General features: G+C 45.5%; 1 protein-coding gene across 5 annotated transcripts in view; it reads left to right on the forward strand.

Moving 5' to 3' along the window:
- Nucleotides 1-26,475, forward strand: part of dnc (phosphodiesterase dunce) — a 626,001-nt gene that overhangs the window by 332,149 nt on the left and 267,377 nt on the right. Inside the window, exon 1 of one of the 5 annotated variants that reach the window (XM_037431863.2) lies at nucleotides 16,117-17,397. The exons of the other annotated variants lie outside the window; for them this stretch is intronic. Coding sequence (XP_037287760.2) covers nucleotides 17,117-17,397 — 281 coding nt within the window. The 5' untranslated portion in view covers nucleotides 16,117-17,116. Of the gene's footprint in view, nucleotides 1-16,116; nucleotides 17,398-26,475 lie in introns of those variants that run through there. 5 annotated transcript variants of the gene reach the window in all.

Here is a 26,475-nt window from a genome sequence, read left to right on the forward strand (position 1 = left end):
TGTTCACCTACTGCTCTGGCATCCTCAAATAAATGGTAAAATAATCAATCGCTTTCGCCATCTCGCGCTGTGGACAAAGCATCGGGTACATTTTGCGGTTATTTTCGAGATAAGCTGTTTGTTTAGCCGCTCCTGATAAGCGTAACGCGCCGGCAATTTGATAATGGTTCTTGTAATTAGCGCAATATAGCCACGAATACATTCGTGTCGAAGCAGAAGCACGTTTCTCTAAAGCAAATACAGGCGTCCGTTTATTACCTACGGGTCACACGATGATGTCTTTAAAATTCGAAACGGAGGTCACCAGCTGTGATGGGTGCAGCCATATTTTTTTTCCGGCGATGCCGTCAGTTCGTTTTACTCGCCCTATACGCGTGCGAGAAGACGCCAGGGAGACGGGGACCAGACGACGCGATGCGGATGAATACATGTAGAGGGGCTAGCCTAAGGGGGCCCTATAGCCTTCGCAGTGCTGAAAGGAACTTCTGAGATGTCGTGCAGTTATGACGATGAGAAAAAGAGCGCGTGCCGACGAGTCCTCCACCCGTCGCCCCGTAGCTCGCGCGGCATTCCTGTTCCGCATGTTTTCGCAAGCTGTATGCGCGTTCGGAACGTGTGGCATTCTCTTGTGTTTTACTCCGTTCGATGTGACGAGCTGTTGAATGGACCTGGTATGCGAGGCTGCCTGAAAAAAAAAAACACGAAAGCCCCCAGGACGTAAAACAATAGGAATTGCTCTTTGAGACATTGGCAGCTTTCGCTATATGCTCTGTCTGTGCTTTGGCGTTCGTCTATTCAGTTGTTCGGCTGGCATATTTTCGCGTGCCTGTGATGTGAGCACGCGCGTTTCCGACATGCGAATGTTTGTACCATGTGGCGAGGAATGTGCCAGCTGCAGCGACATATTTCTACCTTGACCCTCTTGTAAAACGGACAGAACTTAAGTTTTACTACTGTTGAAGAAAGCGCAATAATCGTGCGGGGAAGTAACAGGTGAACTCTTGATGTCAGGATGTTTGAAGACGCTATCGAAGTTCTAGTTACAAACATTACCGATGCCAATGCCCAGCAAAGCAGTAGTGCATTCGAAGTTTTGTGCTGCACATAGGCGTGCGCAGGGTTCCCGTTCAGAGGAGAGGGAGTGTGAGGGGGACGAAGGTTTGTCGCAGCACCCCCCTCCCTATTAAGTTAATGTATGGGGCAGACTTTGCGCCCCTCCCCTTCTTACGCGACTGTGGTGGGACGGCCCCTGCCCCCCCCCTCCCCATCCTGTGCTCACGTGTATGGTGCTGCAACAGCGGAATAGCTGTATGGGCGCTTGCATACGGTAGAATATAACCGCATTAGCAAATGGCCAATCACAGTTGATGTTAGTACTTATCATGCCTCTGGCAAAATTATATTGGGAGATGGGTTATTGTTAGCTGCTGAGGTGCACTACGGTATGCGACAGTTACTTCGTTTGAGCAACTTCGCTGCCGTAGATCACTCCTGTAAATGTAAGGTTTTTTTTTTTTTCTAATGGTAAACTATGGCTGTCTTTCTTTCCCATTTGTTGATGTTGCTGCAAAATTAAAGCGAAAATAATAATGTTATTATATCCGAGTTACTGCTTATTGGTACGCTTTATTTATTAGTTTAAAACAAAGTAAGAGGACTAAAAGCAAGAGAGATGACGAGGAAAATCAATGTTTGGGGCATCAATACCAGTCGAATGAGCAATTTTTCTGTAGCCCATGTCCCAAAGAAATCTTGTCTGTCGTGGCAGCACTGGATTTAGCGAAGTCAAGTTTTTATGCCAATACGTTGGCTTTGCAATGACTTTCTGTGCGTAATTGTTAAAGTGTATCCCATCTAAAACGTGAACTTAAATAGACGTGAGGTGCCTTTAATGATTGAACAAGACAAATGTTGCCTTAATCTTTTTTTTAAAAAATACAAACGTAATTTCGTGAGTCCGTGTGACAAAATTTTTTTTTAAAACGCGCGTCTGTGTATCACATTTCTGAAACTTCGTTCAAACTTCGTAGATGTTCCTTGCGAAATTGTAGTTTTTTTTTTAAATAAACGTTATTTTTTCAATATAACGTACCATCAAGCTTACATATTTTGTTTTTATTATGCTTTCGTGAGTGAGTGAGAGAGTCTCGGTTGGTTGGTGGGCGAATTAGTTAGGTAACTAATTAAGCAGGTTAGCTAGTCCGTTTGTTGTACCCCTTTATCTCATTTGTTGCGTAAATATTCTGCCCTAACCGTTTTCCACGATACGCGCATATTTGTATGTAAAGAAAACAGAACTTTGTTCTTAATCTCCTTGCTTCATCGGTGCTGCCTGGTGAGGTTTTATGCTGGCATATAACATTTGAAGAAGGCAGCTAGAGCAGCAATCGCAGTTTGGTTTTCGGGAAATCAAAACAAGATATTTGAGAAATACTGACCAGAACAAATACCTCTTGCCCTGTTGTTCCTTTCACCTATTCATGGAATCATTCCAAATCCTCTAAACGTTTCTTTAAGAAACTCGAAATGCTTTAAACTCTTTATAAACAAACTGGAGTACATACGAACGCCCTCAATAAACTCAATATGTTCGCAAATTGTAGAGAGGGCATCTAATAATTTGACCACTGTTGCCCTTTTTGTAGGACAAGGCAGCTCATGAAGCTTTTCGCTAACACCGCGTCATGCGATTGTCTGGAGTTTGAAGTTCTTAAGTTTGACGTTTATTGCCACGTAAGTACAGATGGTGCGCAAACAACAAGCTTGGTGCGATCAAAGCTGCGCGTAGGCATCTTGACAGGCCTGACCTCCCCGTACAATAACGGCAGCAACATGAGAGGATATGCCAATAAGTACACTCGTTGCAATATTAAAACAGCGATACACAGAGCAAACTGATAAAAATAAGCAAGAAACGTACATTTTCAAGAAACACAAGAGGAAGTTATCATTTGCAATAATAGTTGATGCAAATCGTTATAAAAATATAAGAACCGTTTTCATCGCATAGTTTTTTTTTTTCTCAGGTCTCAAATACTGGAAGATTTCTTCGTGTCTGTTTTTATTTTTAAGATCTCTACTCTGTCATAGACCGCACGTCTCTTTCTCTTATTCCGCGTTCAGTTACTCTCAATCCGGGTTTTATTTGCATAAAACTCCGGCTCTGGCATAATAAGTTCCCCATCTACGTCTCGAGATCGTAGAGTGGCTGAGACCTAAGGTCAGCCCTCCTTTCTTCTCGCTTTTCTTTCTTTCCATTTCCTTCATTTTTTTTTTTGTCTTGTTGCTCTTCAACGTGGTCATCTTGTACTTCCTTGCATACGCCTCCCGAAATTGCATTGGTATTCGTGTCGGAATATTATTTGTTTCTCTCCTTCCCGCGTAGTTTCCAATCAGCGCTTCCACGAAGGCAGTGTACCGTACATACGCGTGTATAAGCCGCATCCTTTTCATCAAATATCGATTGCAGCTGCGGGTTATACACGAATCCGGCATATAGCTACACATTAACACACTGAGTGGCTACTGCTCTGCTATGGTGGATAAATTAAAAGTCATTTCCCCCACAAGGGTGAAACAATGATTGTGATAGCAAGACATTGGAATGTCACACGAAGAACGTCAAGCTGCTCGATGCCTGCTGGGCGTGGCTGAAGCGCAAATAAGCACGCTCGAAAAGAACGCAGAGGTATTTGCAGGAGAAGCGTGAACTAACAAATATCGCAGTTGTTACGTCTTTGTGTTTGAGCAACGCGCTGCAAATTCAAACAATTAAGAACCCGATGCACTTGGATATTTATTTTTCTTATAAACCGCGGTGCGTGGAATGACCCCTCGGCGTCTACTGCCACGCCTAGTGGGCCCCGGATTCTTTTTAGACGTCACACAAAGGGGCTATTTTTTCGTGCGTGTCTCAAGGGGAGTTTTGAAGTTGAAAGAAAGTGTATAGGAGCGTTGACTGATAAAAAAATTGCCCGCAGCTTCCCTCGGGGGAACACTGAGGGGGATGCGGACCATATAATTGGTTAACGGGGTGTTAAAGTGCGACTTACTTGGGTCGATGGCTAAATTGGTTAACGTGGTTGTAGGAGGGGGTGTTAAATGAGTGAACACGTACACACGTATGCGAAAGGGCGGCGCTGGTCGAAGGGACGTCGATCATTGTGTTTGTGGATTCGTTGGAATTCATTTCACCGCGACCTTGGACGTCGACGCGCCGTACAAACCAACCGACGAGCGGCAAGTGAGCGAGCGAGCGCCGACCTTGAGTATATATACAGCTCGACGGCGCATGCACTGTCAGCTGTTGAATGTTCTCGAAGCGCGACGCCACATGCGCGTCCACTGGAGAATCAGGAGAATTGTAGATGTCGAACGCGGTGTGTAGAGGAGGAAGGGTGCACAGATGGTGGAGGAGTGAAGCGCGCGCGGTGTGTAGAGGAGGAAGGGATGCACAGATGGTGGAAGAGTGGGCGACGGCGCGACGGCGCATGCGCGCGCGTCAGCTGTCGAATGTTCGAGAAGCGGTGCGGACGGCGCGGACGGCGCGGACGGCGCACTACAAGGCGCGAGTATAAGATGCTCCGCATCTAAAACATACTGAATCTCCTCCGAGACGCGTACCGCCAGCGGTGAATGGTGTATAAATAGCTCGCCGTTATTACGCCAGAACATACGTGACGCCTGGTGTCCAACGCAGCACGCGTCCGAGCAAGAGGTCACTGGCCCGATTCCCTGGTCTTCCGAGTTTCTTTTTTTTTGTCTGATTTCCTTCGTACCTTTTTTACCTACCTACCTACCTACCTACACACACACACACACACACACACACACACACACACACACACAAACATACACACACACAAACACACGCACACGTACACACACACATCTGGGACATGAAGGCGATGGCGAAAATCCGACGAGAGCATCCATATATCAAGGTAAACTGGTTTACGCAAGTAAAGGAAGGGACACAGAAAGAACTAACAGGGACATGGGTCTGTCCCAGTTAGGTCTTTCTGTGCCCCTGTCTTTCTTTCCGCACACCAGTTTGTATTAACAAAAAAAAATGGTGACAAATATCAACGTTTATTTTGACTATTCAATTTCTAATCATCACTATCAGTCGAGCCCATATCATCGCCGAGCTTCCTTAACTGATCGCCCTCTGCCAGAAGACGTTAGAGTGACGCTGCGGACGCAATACAACAGACTCTGCAAGCAGTCCCCCCCCAACCCCCCCCCTCTTCACAATACGGCCTTCAAGATTTAGGCGTAGCGACATGACTGCCGCTGCGCGCGATTTTGGAGGCCATTATATTGATACATTGTCTTTTTTGTTATTTTTTCTTCAGACTTTTGCGTACGAGAGTAAAGTGGGGGGGGGGGGGGGGGTTAGTTTAGGCTATACACGGGGCTGGCTTATACACGAGTATATACGGCGGTCTGTTCGAAACGATTGGGAGGGAAAAAAACAAATCAGCACCGCTTTTTCGACACGTCTATTTTATTGAACGACGTCGCGTGTGTGAATCCCGTTGCTTGCTGAGATATTCTGAGTGCGGTGAAGCTCCATATTTAGGCCACCTTGAAGGAAAGCCTGCACTACCTTCGTGACACCCTACAAGGCCGAAAGACATTCAATAGATTTTCTAAATCTATCTTGCTTGCGTTCAAAAGACGCCTACCCATATATGTGAATTAGTGCTTAGTGAACATTCAAAGTAAGGCCCGCCGCCGTGGTCTAGTGACTAAGGTACTCGTCAGCTGACCCGCACGTTGCGGGATGGAATCCCGGCTGCGGAGGCCGCATTTCCGATGGAGGCAGAAATGCTGTAGGCCCGTGGGCTCAGATTTGGGTGCACGTTAAAGAACCCCATGGGTGGTCGAAATTTTCGGAGTCCTCTACTACGGCGTCTCTCATAATCATATGGTACTTTTGGGTCGTTAAACCCCACATATCAATCAATGAAACATTCAAAGTAAAGAGGTACATAGTAGCCTCCCAACAGAGTTGGCAGTTCTGCTTATACTAAGCGGACTTGGGCATAGTTTTGCGCCAGGTTGGTGGTAGAATTTCCAAGTTGCTTGTCCTGTTTCTTGGGCTTCCATTCGTTTTTCCTGCAATGAAGGTATTTTAGTAGTCAGGTTTTGAAGATTTTTTTTGTCTAACAAGTCATTTTTTTTTCTTTAGGCTAGAGGAACTGTATCATACTTGTGCTGATAGTGTATAAGGTATACGTATGGGTTGCCTCTTCAGTAAACTTCGAGTTGTAAGTTTGCGCCTGTGCCGTCGTTCTCATTACTAATCCGTATGTACTGCGTCTTACTTTTCCCATTCAAAATGTATTTCGTTTAAAATATTATTTGTCTTAAGCTTATACCAATTGAAGCAAGTCCTCGTGTTATATGTAAGGTTCTTTCGAACGCCAGCCAAAAAATATTTTACTGAATAGTTGAAATAGTTGTAGGCTTGTGTGCTCAGATTAAGAACCCCAGGCGGTCTCAATTTCCGGAGCCCTCCACTACGGCCTCTCTCATAATCATATGGTGGTTTTGGGACGTTAAGACCCACACATGAATCAATGGTTGAAATAACATGGCGTCGTCTGCGGCTCAGACGGATGCCATTCCATGCTTTACAAACAACAGTGGTACAGTACAGTGGTGGTTTAGAAGAGTGTGACCGCTAGGTGTTTGTTTACAGCCACACGATCGTTAATTATGAGCTGCCAGTACTGGACATCCAGCTGCGTGGTGTGACGAGCGCATCCGATTTCAAACGTCATGTAGGCCTCCTGAGTGACGTGACAAATGTTTCCAGAGCTGTCTTATGCGCAACGCCGTTGTCTTTATAGGTGTGAAGCACCCTGGGAGCTTGTCGGGTGTCTCCTGTCGTCACGGTGTGTCATGTAGCTGCTGCCCATATTATTATAGAAAATATTCATCTGCGTTGCTGGAGAGTGAGTTGCCGATGCTTACATATAGGTCGGTACAGAAAATTAATATGTGGTGTGGTTCATGTGTATTGATGCATGCAGTAATGTGTATTTTACATATCAATGATATTCTATATATGTGTGGTATATGTATTGATTTATGTATTGATGATGATAGGTGGGCAGATGAGATTAAGAAGTTTGCGGGTATAAATTGGCAGCAGCAAGCACAGGACCGGGTTAGCTGGCGGAACATGGGAGAGGCCTTTGTCCTGCAGTGGACGTAGTCAGGCTGATGATGATGATGATGATGATGATGATGATGATGATGATGATGATGATGATGATGATGAAGATCTGCAGTCACTAATTGCGTATTCTTATCTCTTTTCAGGTAAGTTCATTCCTGGCTTTACCCTTCTTCGAAGTCAAGATTACGTGAGTAACGTGTTATAACAAGATTACGTGTTATATGCTTGACAGTTACGTTGCAGGTGATTAAATTATTTTATTGTAATAGCGGTCATATGTACACTCTCGGTGTGGATTTACCGTCGCCGTCACGTTCTGTATAAGGTCCGAATTGATAACACGCCCTCGCACATCGCATGTTCTACCCGCAGGTAAACGCGCGCGTCCGGTGCCGACGAATGCGGCTGAAGCAGATCTCCATCGCTAGGCGTGCATGCGCACATGTTTTCGTGCCCTCTTCCTTTCGTTCTTCAATTCTAGGGCGTTTGTTTTGTACTGACTGCCTTCTTGTGTCCGTGTTTTCACGCCCTATTGTTTTTTTAATGAATACCTACTAACTGGCTCAGCATTTTGTTATTCTAAGAAATTACGCCGAAAAAGAAATAAAAAGGGAAGAAACAAAGAAAAACAATCAGTTGGTATGAGTGCTGATGCTTTTCTGCCCTATACTTACGCCTAACAACGAATACGGACAACGCTCTCAATGTGCCGTGTGTTGTACTCAAATTATTTTTTTTAATGCGGACTAGTTATGGTAAACTAATTTTTCCTACCAGACAACTTACATATCATCTCAACTAGAACATAATCCTTATTTGATTGTACAGAACTTTTTTCGAGGTACAAGTAAAAGAAAGGCTAATGCAGGCAAACATAAGGCTTGTATAATCATAAAAATACTGCTGTAAAAATGGTAATAGTCGGGTGTTCTAAATTTGTTTGGTATTTATTGTGTTAACCATAAAAATATTATGTATCATGTCCTTATTGTTCCAGTCTAAATTTTCCCTGGGTTATTTTTATTTACGTATGCTAGCTGAAAAGATGTTTTTGCATAGTGAATGCCAGATTCAATGTAATATGAAATCCGAATGTGAGATATTTTTTCTATGACTTCTTTTGTTCATGATGGTCTGGATGCCGCTAAACATCGTTTTTTTTTTTTGTATTACTGTGCAAGCAATATTAATGCATGAAGTGTGTACAAGGGCATTGGGTCCTCTTTTAGGTGAAATGCCTTTAGCCCCAACATTCTTCTCTCTTGTACAAGAAAACTGTAAAATAATTTTTCAAACTTGAATTGGAATTTGAAAAACCACCACCCTTCCAAGGCAGCCAAGTACTTTGTCCAGTGGCATGAAATCGAACGCCGTTGTTTCTTGAGCGCTTCGTTGAGAATGAATGGAATGAACAAACTTTATTTCAGTCCTACAGGATGCGCTTAGCGCGTAGCGGGCGTCTCCCACGTAGGGACCGACAGGGAGTACCTGGCGGCCGCTTCGTGGGCCTGCTGGACGGCCCATTGTTGACATGCCGTATTTTAATATATTTACAGACATATTGGTCCCAATTTATTGAACAAATGAAGAAGACTTGTCAGGATGGCTTTCCTTGCTTTATGAGCGGCATGTATATGGTGACATATAATCTGACATGGGTGGCATATTGTTAAGGTCGAAGGAGGATCGCACGAGGATACGAAAACAAACAGGTTTATGGCACTATTTACACATATTTACAGCAAAGAAAGGTTAGGGGTTTCACAAACCGCGAGCGTGGTGGTTGAACCGTTACATGGTTCAGAGCGTGGTGGTTTAACTAAGCACCACACGAGAGCTAGACCAAAGAGGACACCGTCACTCTTTTCCACGCGTTGCTCGGGCCCACTCCGCGCTGACAGAGGCAGGCTGAAATCGCGAATGATGCGTGACTGCGCTGTTCAGCTTGCAGGACGTGCACGTTGTGGTGCCGGGCGTTCTGAAATTCCGCCAAGACCGCGACCGCCGCGTGTGCGATTGAAGAGAGAACAACTGTAAGCTGGAGAGTCGGACAAAGGAAATTTTCTTAGAAGCATGTTTGTTTTTCGTATCCTCTTCTTGTCAGCGTTTAGTTCCTCCACCCGGTTACGCCAAGCTACCACAGGAGACCGGGTAGTCCCCCATCCATAACAACTGGTGGAAGCGGTGGGATGCCATCATCAACGTCCTCCTTCCTTCCGACCCGCAACAGTATATAGATCTCATTTCAAGGCTGATACAGAGCGTACGATTTCGGTGATTTGGTTCTAGTGTGGCATGCAGCATCACGTTTTCTTGCGTCCACGATTTGCAAGGCACCAAAAGTCTTGATGCGAACATTTGTGGGCAGGTTATTTTCAAATGCGGAGCGGGCCAGACTGTCGTCGTCGCTTTGTGGCGTGACGCAGGCAAAACCACATACAGCATAGCTCAGCTGGAACATGTTGAGTGCGCGCTCTCGCCAATGAGAAGTCTTCTTCTTCTTGCGCGTCGGGCGTCATGATGATGATATTAAATGCGGAGAACTCTACGGGTGGGGTCTGTTGTATGCTGGCCTCGCTTGGTGTAACGCAGGCAAAACCCCGTTAAAAAAAAGGAAGCAAGCGAGAAATATAAAAAAGAGAATTAGCAGGAAAAAGAAATGAAGAAAAATGAATAAAATAATAGAGGGCACAAACAGTAAAAGGAGCAAGAAAAAAATTCGGCATACCCCACGTACCTGGGAATCGACGTTATGCGAAACATGTGGAAGGAATGTGACCGTGTTGCAATTTTGTTACTGAGCGACACGTCCTGAAATGACGCTAAATGTATGTAAATGTGTTGCACGTACAGACATATGTTCAAGAGTTGCAGCTGTTTATATGACCAATTGTTTGTACTTGCGCAACGATGTGACATGGAACATGCGTATTAGCAATACCAGAAGCTGATATGAAGCGCTTATGCTCGCGAGGATTCTGGCCCTGGACACTGCTACATAAATCAACTTAAGCACATGGCATCTAACCACAATTGACGTTAACCTGACGTGATGGCTGTAACATATGTAATGCTTATAAAATTGGGTAGGCAGCACTGCAGCTACTATTGACGCTTCACGAAGATTAACGTCTGTTTGAAAAGTAGTTCCGAGACCTGGCGCAGCTCTGTGGTACAATGCTTCATTGCCACGCAGAATACTAGGGTTCAATTTTTGCTGGGACACTGGCATTTATTCTTTGCATTCGTTGGGTCAGCGCTACCGATGTCGGGTATTTTTAACGCTTGTGCGTTAAAGTTGCCAATGTGTGTTCTCGTCGTTCCTGGGTAGGTACTAAGTGTCTATCACCTGTGGCGTATGCCCGCAAACTAGCGGCACATACCCACCCGTGGGTATGAGCCACTTTCCGGTGGGATGTGTTTGACGACGTGTGCGACCAGATTGTGACATTATTCATGTCTTGACCAGCGCGTCATAATCTTCAAACCGTCATACCCTCCATGCTCATTTTGGTTCACGCCAAGTTAAGGGGGTGACCACGAGAGCACCCAAACGTAAGCGGATAGATAGATTGATTGATAGATTGATAGATTGATTGATTGATTGATTGATTGATTGATTGATTGATTGATTGATTGATTGATTGATAGATAGATAGATAGATAGATAGATAGATAGATAGATAGATAGATAGATAGATAGATAGATAGATAGATAGATAGATAGATAGATAGATAGATAGATAGATAGATAGATAGATAGATAGATAGATAGATAGATAGATAGATAGATAGATAGATAGATAGATAGATAGATACGCTCAAAGTCGCCGAAGTTCGCTAAGAAACGCTTCGCATTTATAGAGGAGGGAAGAAAAATGTCACAGCTTTGCCGCAACGGCGAAGCAATGAACGTGATAGCAACAAATTGGAAGGTCACGCGCAGAATGGCAAGCATATCTAAACGTGCCCCGCGTTTCTCACGCAGGAAGAACGCACGAAACGTAATAACAGGTTCAGATTAATGCGAATAAGCGTCTCCGTTGTTACCTCGCTGTGTCTGAAAAGTGTGCCCTTTTCGCAAACGTATGCTGTGCAACGATTGCAGTGACCTTTGTGCGCCCCGTAACTGCAACAGAATCGTTCCGACGAAACTCAAATGCTAGTCAAGGCGTATGATTCTCCCCACTGCATAAGGGCGCGTGATCGAGCGTACACCCCCGTATTCTTTACGCGGGCCAAAGTATGCATGAGAGATGAAAGCCGCCGCTGCCGCCGCGGCCGCCGGGCGCTCACTGCGCCATCTTGCTGATAATCTGAAAACACGATAGCCCCCCCCCCCCCCCCGAGATGCCCGCCAACAGCGGTAAGTGGTAGATATGAATAGCTTGCCGTTTGAATTGCTGAAGGGGGTACCTCTCGGTGGCTCAGTGGTTAATGCCTCGCATTAACGACGCGGAGGTCCCTCGTTCAATTCCGCGCGCGTCGGAGTCTTTTTTTCTTTTTTCTGGTCCACATCAACGCCGGCGGCAAAATCCGGCCGAGAGTGTCCGTATAATTGCTATCTCAGTAAAGTGAAATCGAATAGAAACAAGGCATTGTTCCCAGCTCCGCACTTCCTTTATAGTGTGAAGCTATCTTAATTTATATATATAACTCCTTTGCTTTCTGCATAGGCCCTGGGAACTGCTGTGGAAACGGCATCTGTAATAGTGGAATGTTTTCGCATTCTTCTTTTCAAATACGAGAGGATACTGTGGGTCCCTGTTTCAATTTCATTATGCACGAACAAGGTTAAGGGATAAGAGTAAGGAGATTAGTCGTTAATAGAAGTAGTCCCTATTTCGATTCCCAGCGTCTCTCTTGAATAGACAATTTTTTTCCGGCATGCAGCGAGCAGCAGTGGCTGGTGGAGTACTAAAAGCAAGTAACGAAGTCTGGAAACGAGACACGTCCTACGCTGGCGTAACATTGATGTTCTGCGAATTATTAACTTGAATCTGTACCGGGGCGTATAAAGGAAAGGAAAATGCAAAAATTTCTTACAGGGGTTACGAGGGTAACACCAATATCGGGGTCATTCAGCTACCACCAGGGTCGGATCCAGCCACTCATTTTATTGGGGTGAAAGGGTCGCTTTGAGTAGTTTTTTTAGTCGGTCCGGTAATCCGGCAATGCAAAGGCGTAGCGTTATAACAAAAAGTTGGTGCCGTAGCTGCCTACAAGTCATAGGGTGCCATCTATGGAGTATAAGAACTACTAATAAACAAGTAATCTATATCCTTCGAGATTCCAAAAGCGGGAATCGGTCTACGGCATCGATTAGTCGAGTATTTCGCTCAAAATGCATGCAGAAAGGACACAAGTGCTTTGCTGTCGAAGCTTCAAGACATGAATCTAAAGTGAATAAAATCATTAATTCGGAGCTAGCGCGCTCCAGTGCGCGCGATCGCCTCCTGTTGGTAGGTTCGAGGTTGAACGGCTTTGGGCAGCGCGACCATGTTTTCCAGGTGCGTGTATGCGTAGTTCCCACCAGGTATTTCGGTAAGCGCTAAGCATTTCGTGTGTATTGGTGTGCTGGACAGTACATATAAAAACCTTCAATAGAACCAAAGAGAGAGAGAAACAGGGTCCTGAATCTTGTATTTAGAAGTTACTATCATCACCGGGACACCATCAAATCATAGGCACTGTTAATTCGTGCCCAGACGGGCCCAACTCTTTGGTCCCAACTGGTGATAAGCGGTGGATGACAGGCACTGAAGAGAGGGGGTAGTATTCTGAGAGAGGTTTAAGGGGAGGGGGTGCGATCGCCCACTACCGCTTCCCTCTGAATCCGCCGCAGGCTACCTCGGAAATAATGTGTAATACACACGGATTCATCTCAGTCCTATTTTTATACATTTATTCTCAATTTATTGCTATTTTCTTGTCGCCTACATACTTAATTTTTAAAAAATTCTCCATTCACGTGAAAAGTAAATTACTGCGCCTTAGATTTGTACCTAGAGTTTTTGTATTTGCGAAATATCGTTGGATTCATTGTGACCGATTCGAAAAAGGTACGCGAAGCTGTGTAAAACCACAATAATATAGTGCAGGCCAGTTCGTGCACCTATCTATTAGTGCCGTGCTAGCTGAACGACGTTCGTACTTTCTCGTCACTTATATCTGGTGTTGGCGTACATTTATGGTGTCGGCCCCTGCATGACCATTCAACGCGTGATATGTGAGTCATGAGCCATAACACATCAAACAGCGTCACCAGAAGGTCGTAAATCTTTGGAACGGAAGCAACGCTTGGCCACGATGGCTCTAGCGACACACCGTCTCTTAAAAGCTTACGACCTCTTCAAGATTTCGTCTTCTTCTGAACTTATCGTGGTTACCATGGCAACACCAAGACTTTAGAAGTGTTACTCGCGTTTAACATTCGTGTTGCTATATTATACAACTTCATATAGGCCATGGGCATCGGAAAAGAAATTCATTCTCAAAGCCAGTGTGTGCAAACACGAACACAAGAAAGAAATAAAGACACCACAAACGCCGACCAACTGCTGCAGATGTGCACAAGGGCGGAAACTAAATTAGGCAGGAAAACTTATCTGCGCATGGCCGTGCGAACCTATCAGTCAGACAGGCGTGAGGGCCCACATGAAAGATGACTGTTTAGGCATTTGACTTCATCTTTTGGCAGGTTAATCGATGGTTGGCTCACGCATGCGCTGTCACTATAATTGATATGCCGTACCTCAATCATCAGACGCGTTTCTTCGTTCCTATGCCGGCACCAAACTGCGCGTGCACAAAGATGGATTACAAGGTGAACTACGATAAGCGGTCTCTTATGTTTTAATAATCTCTAATTAATGCAGTGGCCTGTCTGCACTAGGTTGTTGTTAATTGTTAGTCGGCGTTTGTGGTGTCGTGACTTCTTTCTTGTGTCCGTGTTAGTCCGCCCTGTTTCTTAGAACGAACTCTAATCAACTAGCTCAGCTCTCTCCTATTCAAGGCTTACGAATATTGATGTCGCGTAACAAGGAGCTCGCGCCTGAGTTGCCTAGCAATTTTTCCACCACGAACTAACTACGGGAGAAAACCGCTCTGCGCAAGAGCAGCGACAACTATTCTCCGAGCAATAGGCGAGAGGAGGTTAGGAAAGGAGAGCGCGGGTGAGAGCAAGTTGAGGGGAAGAGAGAAAGGCCGCGGAGGAGAGAACACGCGCCCGCTCGACCGCGGCCCCGGACCCGCGGGAACAGTGCCAAGCCTGTGAGCGATCGTACAATCGCATACGACACGACGGAACGCCTGCTAGTCGCGAACGGCGCCGGAACCGCCGCCAGCTGTCTTCTCAGCGCCAAGAAACTCCCGACGTCACTACGCTGACGGCGTCGCTTTCCACCACGCTACAGTGCTGTGCACGGAGCGGTGCTAGGAAGAAAAACAAGATGTGAAAACTTTTTGTTAATGCGCCTATATGACGAAGCGATGCTCGAGTGAAGACGGGAACGATTCAGTATGCCGGCCTCGCCACAACCAGTGTTGTCACTTTCAACTTGACATTAGGTGAAACTCAAGACTTTCCTCCTTACTGTTCGTCGAAAACCACGCTTTGGAGACGCAGGCGTAGGACGAATGATTATTCGGTCGAAAGCACGTGCATAGAATGATAAAGTAGGCTTGCCTTGCTTCTTCCAATTCTGTTAATTTCAACGTGACGTTAAGAGTGGAACCAGCAACTCTCCTTTACGGACACAGTCGGATACATTAGTTCCGTCGGCGTTGAATACTGTGCCCGTGCGTAGTGCGTCGTCGTTTCATCAGTCGACAACCGACACCAGAGAGCGATATAGTCAAACTCCTAAATCGTTTTGCGGTTCCGTTTATGCGACCGTTTACGTTTAGTTCATGACATAGCTTGCGCCGTGGTGGTACAGTGATTCGTTGAGATACGACCAGGTGCCAGCTCCTGCCGGTGTGCGGACTTCAAAAGTGGTTACAACTCAAAGGACGACCAACGAAGAGGAGCGCTCACTACCAACGAAGGTTTTATTGTGAAGCAATTTATGAAAAAATTACTACAGCATGCGATAAAAACGAGCCATCTGCCGGAACCACGAAGAAACTTTTTTTTTTTTTCATCCCAAGAAACAGTCAACACGGAGCCGTCTGTTTCCCGCATGACGTACGTTTTTGTCACAATCTTGAGCGGCTTAAAATACCGGAAAAACAAATACATAGCATCAGAACGGGCACTGCTTTGCCAGTGAGCACTTTAGCTCTTCGGCGAGCCGTCTCCCTGCACCACGGTGAGTCTTCTGTTTTTATAGCCAGAACCATTTCTCGCGGAACCATGCGTACTTCGAACGCCGCATGGTTTCCAACCCTAGTGCGTTGCCATCTCGAGTGGCTGAAGGACCGGGCAAATTGATCTATCGCATCAGTTCGGGCACAGCTCTGCCTTATCTTCAACAATCGGCGCACAATGTACGAGGGACAAGAAAGGGAACAAACACAAACGCTGTCTTCTAACTGAGGATTTCGTGGGAAACAAAAAACTGCTCCAATATAGCTTTGCCGGTGAGCACTTTAACTCTCCGGGCCTTCCGACTCCTCTCTAGCCTTTGAACCTCAGCTGCCGGTCTGGGAGGAGGCATCTTGGCACAGTGTATGTGCAAAACGAATGCGGTGCATGAGTATACGAAGAAGGTGCAGGCTTCCACGAGCAAAGTTGTGCCGTACTATTCTTCTTCGTCTTCGGAGGCTTTGTCTGGCCCCACCGGGAGCGGGCCAAATTTAGTTCGCCAGAAGCTGTCCGCGTGTCTTCTCTCCATTTTCGCGCCGCTGACTCCCTGGAGCCTGTCGTTCAGGAGAGCGCGCCCCTGCAAGCGGTCGACTCGGGAAGTGTCGATATCTCCCGAGAATCGTCCCACCGTGCGCGTGGAATCGAAGTGCCACGCGTGTGGATGTATATATAAATATCGCGGATCTGTTTACGGCAGGCGCTGCTCTTGGGGCTGCCGCTGGCAGTTTCGCAGACACAAGAGCAAGAAGAGAGTTTCGACAGAAGAAAGGCTCAACCAACGACTGCGACGGAGCGGGACGCTTTCACGAACGGGGAGGCACGCGTTTTGGACGAGAGTTTGCCAATGAGCCGAGAAAGCGGAAGATGAGATAAGAGCCTGTTTAATACGGTATAGATATGAAACGGGAAAGAGATGAAGGAAGAAGGAGAGTGTAGAAAACGCGCGCGCAGGTTGCCGAGGGAGGAGGACAAACGAACGGTTGAGAGGTGAGCAGGAAGGGGGAGAGAAAGTGAGGAGACGAGAAGAGCGAAACCAGCGGTGGCGGCCCCAGATTGCGAGGATACGGGAGCAGCGCGCGGACTAGAACTTGTCTCGCAGAAGTGCCGGCGTGCGATCGTCGCTGCTACGAGTGCAGCTCCTCGTTGTGTGCTCGTTATCCTCGCTTTGTTGTCCTCTTGACCTCGGTGAGATGGCTCTTCGCTGACCTCCGGCCTTCAAAAATCGCCGATTGTTTCTGCCGCCACGTTTGCGTATGCCTCGAGCTATCTTTTCTTTCCTGCGTGGCCCGCTTCAATAATTGGAACACCACTGATACCGTGAAGTCTCTTCCGTGGATCGGAATAGCAACGAGTGAAAACGTTGTCTGCTTCGGCGGCGTCGTCTGCTATCATGAGATTTCGTCGACGCCTTCCGTCCGTGGATTGTGTGAATGCGATTGTGAGCCGCGTGGGCTAGAGGATATAGGCCTGTTCGACCCGGTTATCTGATCGCCACGCCGTCGTGTGTGTGTGTGATGAGACCTCGTCTTCAGCGTGAAGATTGTATGTGAAACGTCGAGTGTGTTCTGTTTAGTTTTAAGAGGTTTCGAGTGCGTGAACGACTGTGAGGGGCAACCATGACGTCTTCCGAGTCGGCTACCGTGCCTCCGCAAGCGCCGAACCAAATTACAAACCAGCAGCGTCAAGCAGCAATGTCTGAGCAGCAGCAGCAGACCAGCTCGCAACAGCAGGCGACGACCAACCACCAACACCAAAGCACTTCCGATCGTCCTCACGCGGCACCAGCCAAGGCTTACCGTAACCGTGTGGCAGTCACGAGGTCGATCAGTCTTCTGAATTACACGAGCAGTGGGCACAGGATTGACTACCGGAGGCACCGACCCATCTCGCAACTTGCGTAAGTGTTCTTTCTCGATTCTGTCGATTCGTTATGTTACTACGGGACAAGAACGAAGAGTAAAAGAAAAGCGGGGGAACACGTACGACGTCTCACGGCGACATGATACGTTGAGCGGCATCGCCGTTGGCGTAACCGATATCCATGAAACAGTAAAGCGTGAAAAAAAAAATATCCAGGAATGAATGAGATTTCAACCCGCTCCCTCAGCGTGTCAGTCCGCACTCCACCTCTGATCCATGTCGATGTTCGATACTACTTCGCGAAAAAGCCCCACAGGCGTCATGTCGTACAAGGAATCTCGTTAGTCTACGTAATATAGCGTAACAGAAGAGTAATACAACAACGTCATCACACAGTGCTAATTGTGCAACGAATGTGTGGTTTAATGCTTCCCGTGCACCCTTGGGATGTGCTCAGCCATAATTCATCGTCATCATGCAACATGAATGAAGCGCGCATGATACCTTACAGTTGTGTATAGCGGGTACCTCTCTTATCCGCGGAAAGACGAATAATGGTGTAGTGGGTGCTGTCCTATACTTCAGCCCCGCCGCGGTGGTCTAGTGGCTAAGGTACTTGGCTGCTGATTCGCAGGTCGCGGGTTCGAATCTCGGCTGCGGCGGCTGCATTTCCGATGGAGGCGGAAATGTTGTAGGCCCGTGTGCTCAGGTTTGGGTGCACGTTAAAGAACCCCAGGTGGTCGAAATTTCCGGAGCCCTCCACTACGGCGTCTCTCATAATCATATGGTGGTTTTGGGACGTTAAACCCCACATATCTATCTATCTATACTTCAAAAAAAAAAAAATCACTTATGGCGTCGTCGATACTTTGCGGGCAGTCCAAACTTTAAACGTGGGTGGAATCGCTCCAACCCGAAGCTGTGCTCAGAATTCGCATTGTGAAGCAATGCGAATTCTGAGCACAACTCAGTGATATTTTTCCCTTGAAGAAACAAGTTTTTATAAGAAGGGCCAAAATTTTGCTCCGGCGCACAGTTAACTGTGACATGTGTGCTTAAAAAATACAAACTTATACCTTTAGGAATGGCTCCCACGTGTCAGTCTTTTTTTACTTATCATTTGAAGTCAAGAAGTGCCATTTCGCTGTCATGGAGAGGGATAGAGAGCCGGCTGATGCACTCGTCAACGCGCCTTTAAGCGTCAAGCATTTCTTAGCGATCTTCTGTGACTTAGGGCATTTCCACCTGCCTATCTAGTGTCCTCGGCGCCGCTTCATTCATTGGATCCGTGACAAAAGGGGCACGACATGGCTTAACTTTAGCATTAGTCGCATGGTCATCACATGAATATCGTGACATGCATGTCACGAACGACATGATTGACATGCCAGGGTCTTGGTGCTCTTGTGACCGTTTCTTTAAATAGATATACACCAAAACTTCCTTCGCGTGATAAGAGTATATGGCGAACATAATTGACAGGTCCTAATGTGCAAATCATGACATGCATGTCATGTATGGCATTACTTTTTTATGTATAAAGCTTTCATTATATCTCTGGGTCGCGTATCGCTGTGTTTGTGCATAACAATGGCATGGTCGAACAGGGGATTGTATGCGCTGCCCTGTCAACTTCTGCAGTGCCCTGCCAAATGAAAGCATGCAGTACTTCCTTTCAGGTTGTATCTGTGCTCGCCTTATCTTTTGATGAGGGGCTCCTAATCACCCTCCGAGAATACGAACAACGAGTGCGTTATCGTCTCCTGCTGTTTCCAGTCTTTGCGGCACAATTCGCGGCGCCACGAACAAATAAGCTCTCCATTGGTCGGTACAAGATATATCAGTTGTGCATTGTCGCCTGCCCTGTTCTGCCATGCAGCCGCATTCAGGTTCCGCCTCATCTCGCATGACTATCAGGCGTGATAAAATGATTTCTTTTTGTTTTTTATATTTGCGACTGTGCAAACGGAGATAGCCGCGTGTAGTCAAAAAGCGATAAATCCTGCCTGGTTTAGCGTTTAAAGGTAACATTCCGCGTTTCACGAAGAAATAAGTGGAGAGGAGCAGACAGCGTTTGTGGGAAAGGCAGTGCACGCGAGAAAAGAACTACTGTGTCACCTTTTAACCTCGTGTCGTTTAGGGACATTTTAAAAGGACTGCCTTGTCTTTTGGGCTTCGATGTGGATCTATTCGACTTCGCATCTTCTCTGGCTCTACCGTTTCTTCGTTGACCTTTTCTGGAAAGCCTGCTGCATGGTTTTTCTCTGCTTTCGTCTGACGCAATGTCTCTTGCGTTGACGGCGCCAGACGAACGGCCACTAGAAGTTACGCGCAACATCTAAATGTTGGTAAATGTGAACATGCTCTTCTGCAAATGTACACGCCGTCGACTTGTGGGCAGAGTGGCCAGTTTCGCATGTAATAAGCGGATTTCGCCTTCTTTTGTTCGCTAAGTTGCTCGGGCAATTTTCCACTTGCTTGTCGCGTTTTTCGTTTTTTTTTTTTTTTTTTTTGAGGGGTAGGGGAACGATGTTTTTTTTTGCATTTTTCAGGCAAATATAGTGATTTTAGTGATAGTTACTTTCCCTAATGACAGGTTTCTTTATGGCTTTGAGTGTCCAAGTGTTGAAGTGAAGCATACGCTGGGGTAATGAACAAGTTAACTTGATCACGCGCTTGCAAACGTGCATTAAACGGAATGGAGACTCCTCTGACGACTGTGTTAAAAAGTAAGTGTGCGTCTTTGTTGATAATTGCGTATAGTTTAGTGGTGCAAAATATTTAAATTGATTTTTTCACTTCCCTTTGTGTTCCTGTAGCATTTCATTATTAAAAGTTAAGGATACATATATTTCTAGAATTCATTAAGTCTCTGCTCATTTTAGGCTTCGCGAATATGTCGTCGCTTTTTTTGAGGAGCTTATTTCGTGGCGATTATTTACTTGTTGATCCCAGCAGCGTCTGGTGGCTCTGCTTGTGGGCTACGGCGAACTCGCGTCGGTGTTCCTTATCGCTTCCGTGAAGAACTTACTCATGAAGTATTAAAAAAACACGTTCATTTTGATATGCTTTAGATTATCTTTACGTGTTGATGGAAAGTACACGAGTAGCCTGGCTTAAGGTGTGTGAATAAGATCTACTTGTGCAATCCTGGCGTCTCGTATCTTAATACCCCGACGCTTCAAAGCGCGAGTTCGCGGCATGCTTGTGTGCGCAAACCATGTGCGCTCAGGGTATTAATTAGCGGATAGATTAAGTTAAAACAATTTGGTTGCCCCGCTATGGCGTAGTTGTGTGCAGTATACGTGGCGCTCATTACCAGGATATTAAAGGAAATGATACCTTCAGGCGCAGTGCCTGCTATTCATCCGTTCGGTGCCCTCAAATTAGTGATAAGGATGCTGGTTTCATCAGCGATTTCACGCTTGCTTCGCTATATTGCTCCGAAAACTACTTTGTTCAGTTTGTGTAATGTGCGCCAGAGGCAGAAATGTGTGAACCTTTTATGGTTCTATAATCCCGGCACGTTGGGCTGTGGTTGACTTGCTATAAAGCTACGATAATGAAGCAATTACAATGTTAAGGGATGAAAATGCAGGGACAAAGCGATACTCCACGTGATACTTTCATTAACTGTAAATCTGTATGATTATTGCAATGCTTCGGTGGTTCTTGATTAAAGTAAATAACAAATCTGTTACTTGAGAATGGTCTACACATCGAGAACGTTTGTGTTCTAACGAACCGTCCTACCTAATAGGATATTCATTGCTAGTAAATGACCGAATACAGCTTTAAGTTTACTCTTTATTTAGCGCTTACTCCAACGCAGGAGCCCTTTTTGTACGTTACCGTTCGTGAGATATCCTGTGTTCTGTGGCACATTGTACAGCGGCCTTAACTGTCCGACAAACTTTCGAAAATGATGATCCGATATCCTGTGTCATGTCTCCTATTATCCTGTGGCACACTGATTAGCTCCCAGAACTGCCCAACAAGCTAGCGGAAGTGATAGACAAAGTACGTGGTGTATAAGCGTGAAAAAGTTTCAAGTCGTCCTTTTATACCCACAAAACTGATATTAAGGAGAAGACGCAGATTTTGGGTGATGAAAAATTATGCAGCAAGGAAAGGTTCCGGAATAAGCATTTTGACTTACGAAGTCGGCGCCGTCAGGATGCTCAGACGAAGACAACTCCCCTCGTCGAAACTTTGGCTGTGGTGTCATTCCGTGCAAGCATATACCTGTTTCAGTTGGAATACGATGCGTAAAAGACAATTTTCAAGTTGCTACAGTCATTGTCTGTGGCAACAAGTTGTTGAACTTTGGGTTACGTGTAGATATTTCGTTCGTATGTATATTTGTTTTGTGAACGTTTGCGTTGAGTGGGTGCTTGTTTGTATTGAACTATACATGCAAGAACCAATAGCAAGCAAGAGGTGAAAAATTTAAGGGTTAATTTTCCTTTGTCAGACGGAATTTTACTGAGAACTAACGGACAATGGTGCCAAGAAAAGTACTTGGGATCTTATTAGTAGTAACTGCAATGCAAATGTAAAAAAACGAAAAAAAATAGCACGAAAACAATTTGCTGCTGGCAGAGACCGAACCTGCTATCTTCGAATAACTCGTCTAATGGTCGAACGCGTTATTCGAAGCTCTCATGCATGAGCTGTCTTTTATGAGCAGGTTACCGCGTATGCATTTAGTATCTACGCCTATTTCAAAGTAGGCACGTTGTTTCTCTCATACCCATGGTTTTCGTCTTTTACATCAGTGTCTTTTACATCAGGAAGGGGTTCGGCTGTTATGTACCCCGTAACACGTATGGGGAGATGACCGCTGCTGTAGCTCAGTTGGTAGAGCATCGGGTGCACTTTCCGAAGGTCGCAGATTCGGTCCCTGCCAGCGGCATCTTTTCGTCCGCTTTCCTTTCTTCTCATTTACATTACAGTTCCTAGCAGTAACATCCCCTGTACGTTGTTTGTACTTATCAAGAACAACAAAGCCAGTATGTGCTTGTTCAATACTTTAAGACCAATATTAGGCCAGAGCAGCAGCCGTAGCCGCATTGGCACTAATCGATTCTTAGCCGTGTCCATCTACTTTTTGTGACGTCTCATGAAGGTACTACGACTCTACAGAACGTGCCGTCCCATGATGACGTCATTTCATGCCATCATCACTTGGTGAATGGTAGGCTGATCACGGAGGCAATGTAAAGGCAGGTGAGGGGCAGAGAGCCTCTGATCCCGAAGGCTGTGGACGATGGCGTTTGGTGCAGAATTACCTCGGAGAAGGTCGGAGGAGATCAGTGCATCGACTGAGAAGTAAAAAAAAAAAAATGCGAGATCCCACGTAATATGGGAATCGATGTCATGCAAAGCAGGTGGAGGGAAGGTGACTGTGGTGTAATTTTGTTTTCGAACGAAATGCTATGAAATGAGGTTAAACATATGCGCATATGTTATACGCACGGACATGTACGTATAACCGTCGCATGTGTTTTATATAACTATTTTACAGTTGCGTGACAGTGCCAAGAGCAACGTTATTACCAATACAGGAAACGGTAAGCTGAAATGTAGAGCTTGTACTTGCAAGGATGCTACCCCTGAACAGTGCTGCGTATCTCGACTTCAGTATGAGTGGCGCTTAACTACAACTGGCGCTAACCCGACGTGACGCCGGTATCATTGGAGTAGCTTATGTACGTAATCTTCATAAAATTCAATGGGCAGCACTGGCCACAACTGACGTTTCACCAGCATTACGCCTGCATATAGGGTATTTTTCCAAAGCAGCTTTGAGACCTTGCGTAGCTCTGTGGCAGAATACCTGATTACCACGCAAAATGCCCGGGTTCGGTTCCTGCTGGGACCTTAATATTTATTTTTTGTATTCATCGGGTCAACGCTGCCAGTCTATGTTCTCACCGTTCCCAGGTAGATATAAACTGTCGGACAGCTCTGGCGCAGACCCGCATACCGCGGCACTTGGCATACGGGTATGTGCCACACGTGTCGGGAGGAAAGGGTTCGGCGTCGTACGCCACGGGATTTTCGCATTATTCATCTCGGGGCCAGACAGACATTATCTTCAAACCCTATTACGATACCCTACTAACTTAGGTTTACGCCTAGTTAAGATGACAGAGCACCTAGACGTAGATAGATAGATAGATAGATAGATAGATAGATAGATAGATAGATAGATAGATAGATAGATAGATAGATAGATAGATAGATAGATAGATAGATAGATAGATAGATAGATAGATAGATAGATAGATAGATAGATAGATAGATAGATAGATAGATAGATAGATAGATAGATAGATAGATAGATAGATAGATAGATAGATAGATAGATAGATAGATAGATAGATAGATAGATAGATAGATAGATAGATAGATAGATAGATAGATAGATTCTACAGCATGCGAGGAAAAAATAAGAAAGAAAGAAGGAAAGAAAGGCTCAAAGCTTCTGCAAGTACGCAAAGAAATGCTTCGTATTTAGAAGAAGCACTTGGCTTTCGCCTTCGTGTTGTCCGTGTTGTCATAGGTGAATTCACGAGGGACCCAGTGAGTTTTATCGCTATATCAGCATGTAAGCTTGGCGATGCGCTTATGGTAGAGAGACGATACGAAGGACTTACTACAAAGAACACAAGACCCAGTTTAACAGAATGAGCGCAATACTTCAACTGGCTTTATTATTCATGCGTAGCCGATATAAATAAAAGTTGAAATAAGCACGTAGGAAGTGATAGTTGACTTGAGTCCGTTCATGTGACGCCCATCACGAGATCGATTTCAGAAGGAGATAGTTTTATCGACGGCTCACGAATGTATCCTTCGCTGCCCAGAGATGCCGTGACAGCAGATTCGTGAAATACTCTCTCCGGGTCGTCATTTATCAGTTTTGTAATTTTTTTTTTGCGTTGCACTTGTTCTTTTGGGCTCGTTTGGTTAAACCGCATCCTGTGTTCCTTTGTAGTCGTTCCTTCGTAGCGTCTCAGCGCATTGCCAAGCTGACATGAACCAGCTAGCCCCTTTTGTCACATTACTGAACATGTAAAAGCTCTGAATTTGATATCAACAAGCGTTTTGTCAGTTAAAGATCCGACTACGCTATCACTTAGCGTGGGTCCTTTGCACAAGGTGAAAACAAGCAAAAACAAACCGAGGGTTCAAGGGCGTTCCTAGGACTAACGTCACATCGGAATGCGTGCTGCGCGTCCGCTCCGAGCTGTCGTCGGCCGCTCGACAGCATTTCTGAGGCGGATTTCCCATTGACGCTGAAGGGACACGCTCCGCGTATTCGTTACGTAGTGTGCTATGTGGAGTGTTTTACTTCATTATTTTTTTCTCCCCCTTCTTTTTCTTTTATTCACTGCTCAGATCCAATCGCTCAAGAGCAAGGAAAAAAAAAACTTTTTTTAAGCCAGCCTCTGCCGTTTCTCTGTGGCAGTGGAAAAAACCGCGAAGCGAGCGCGATTTCTTTGTGATTGACTTGTCTCTACGGGAGAGCTTCGGCGTTCTCCCGGCTGAACGAAACAAAAGTCATTTCCATTCCTTCGATCCGTATGCCTCTCAATCATCGGATAACAAAGGAAATGAAGATCAAGCTCCAGCCGCAGAGTTCACTAACCTAGTACTTTGCTCCGTCTCGTTAAGATCAGTCTTCCCGAATGGTTTTCGTCATTTCCCATTGTGTTTATTAGTGCTCCGTACGCCGTGTTTTCCGAGTTTCACCAATGCAGCAGCTTGAGCATGCTGCTAATTCATGTGAACACAGGGACAAAAAAAAAAAATGACACATGTACACTGACACACAGGTGCTACTTTCAACAAATTTATTTTTGCCGTACCGCTGCTACTTACAGCGCCACCTAGTCAGCCCGTATCAATGCGGAAAAGAGAGAGAAACAACTTTATTTAAGTGAAGAAAATTCACAGACGAATGACGATCAGGGCGTGCCTGGCCGCGAGCTCCTCAGCTCGCTGTATAGCCCGGAGCTGTACTTCTAGGCTCGTATCTCGGAGTACTCTTTCCCATGCCTCAGACGAGGGAGTGCTCAGGTGGTCAGGCAGTTCGAAGCTTCTAACAGGTGACACTTTATGGTGTTGTCACAGTTGGAAAATCTTTTTTTTTTTTTTGTCAGAGTAGTTGAAGGTATGCTTAAGCACATTTCGTCCACCTTCTCAATTTCTTGTGCCTCGATAATTTCTCTTATTTGATAAGCCTCTGAGCTTTATGACTTATCAGTTTTATGAGTTATGAGTTTTATTTTTCGGAGTTCTATGAGAATTTGAAATTAATGTTCATTGAATGGTGCAGTTTAAAGCACTGGCGTATGATCCTCTTAAACTCAAATATATGTCGGCAAATGGCAACACGCTGTTTGCCCTTTGTACAGCCGGATAAAATGTGGATGATTTCCTCTTAATGATGACGTCATCGCTCTCAAACATGATGTTATGCTGTTATACGTACCCAGCGCACCGATGAAGTCTTCGAGGCGCTTTGTACGTATTTGTGCACACAACTCGTTATCGCTAGTCTTCTCTCGTAGTGGCAACAGAGAGGGCAAGACACGTGTGAGGGTTGAACAATTTTGAACATCTTGCGCCGTAATAAACGTGTAATCATTTAACGTCAAGTACGTGTATAAAATTAATTGATTAATTAATTACCTGAATCTTCATAAGGCATAAGAGCAGGAATGGTGTTGTACGTATATTGAATTGAATTGAAAGGTCAGCTTGGTGGCCAGTTGGCTTAACATACTTTGTGGAAACAGCACAAAAGACCACGGCAATGAATGCGCACGCACCAACCACATGAAGTGCTGTGGCACCTAAGGTTTATTGCGGCGGAAAAAAGTAAATAAATGTATATACACGTATCAGCTCTCGTCACGATAATCAATAACATGAAAAAAAAAGGAAAACATAAATGGAAAACGATGCAAGAAGATATGAGAACGCGACTACAATGGTTAACATGATTAACCGGCAGATCGGTACGCAATTTCCTTGCTGGATAATAAAGCAGAAGGAGTGCTTACACATCCATCTTTTAACGGGGAAATTTTGTGGGCCTCGA

This window comes from Rhipicephalus microplus, chromosome 10 (assembly GCF_043290135.1).
Source record: "Rhipicephalus microplus isolate Deutch F79 chromosome 10, USDA_Rmic, whole genome shotgun sequence".
NCBI classification, from domain to species: domain Eukaryota; kingdom Metazoa; phylum Arthropoda; class Arachnida; order Ixodida; family Ixodidae; genus Rhipicephalus; species Rhipicephalus microplus.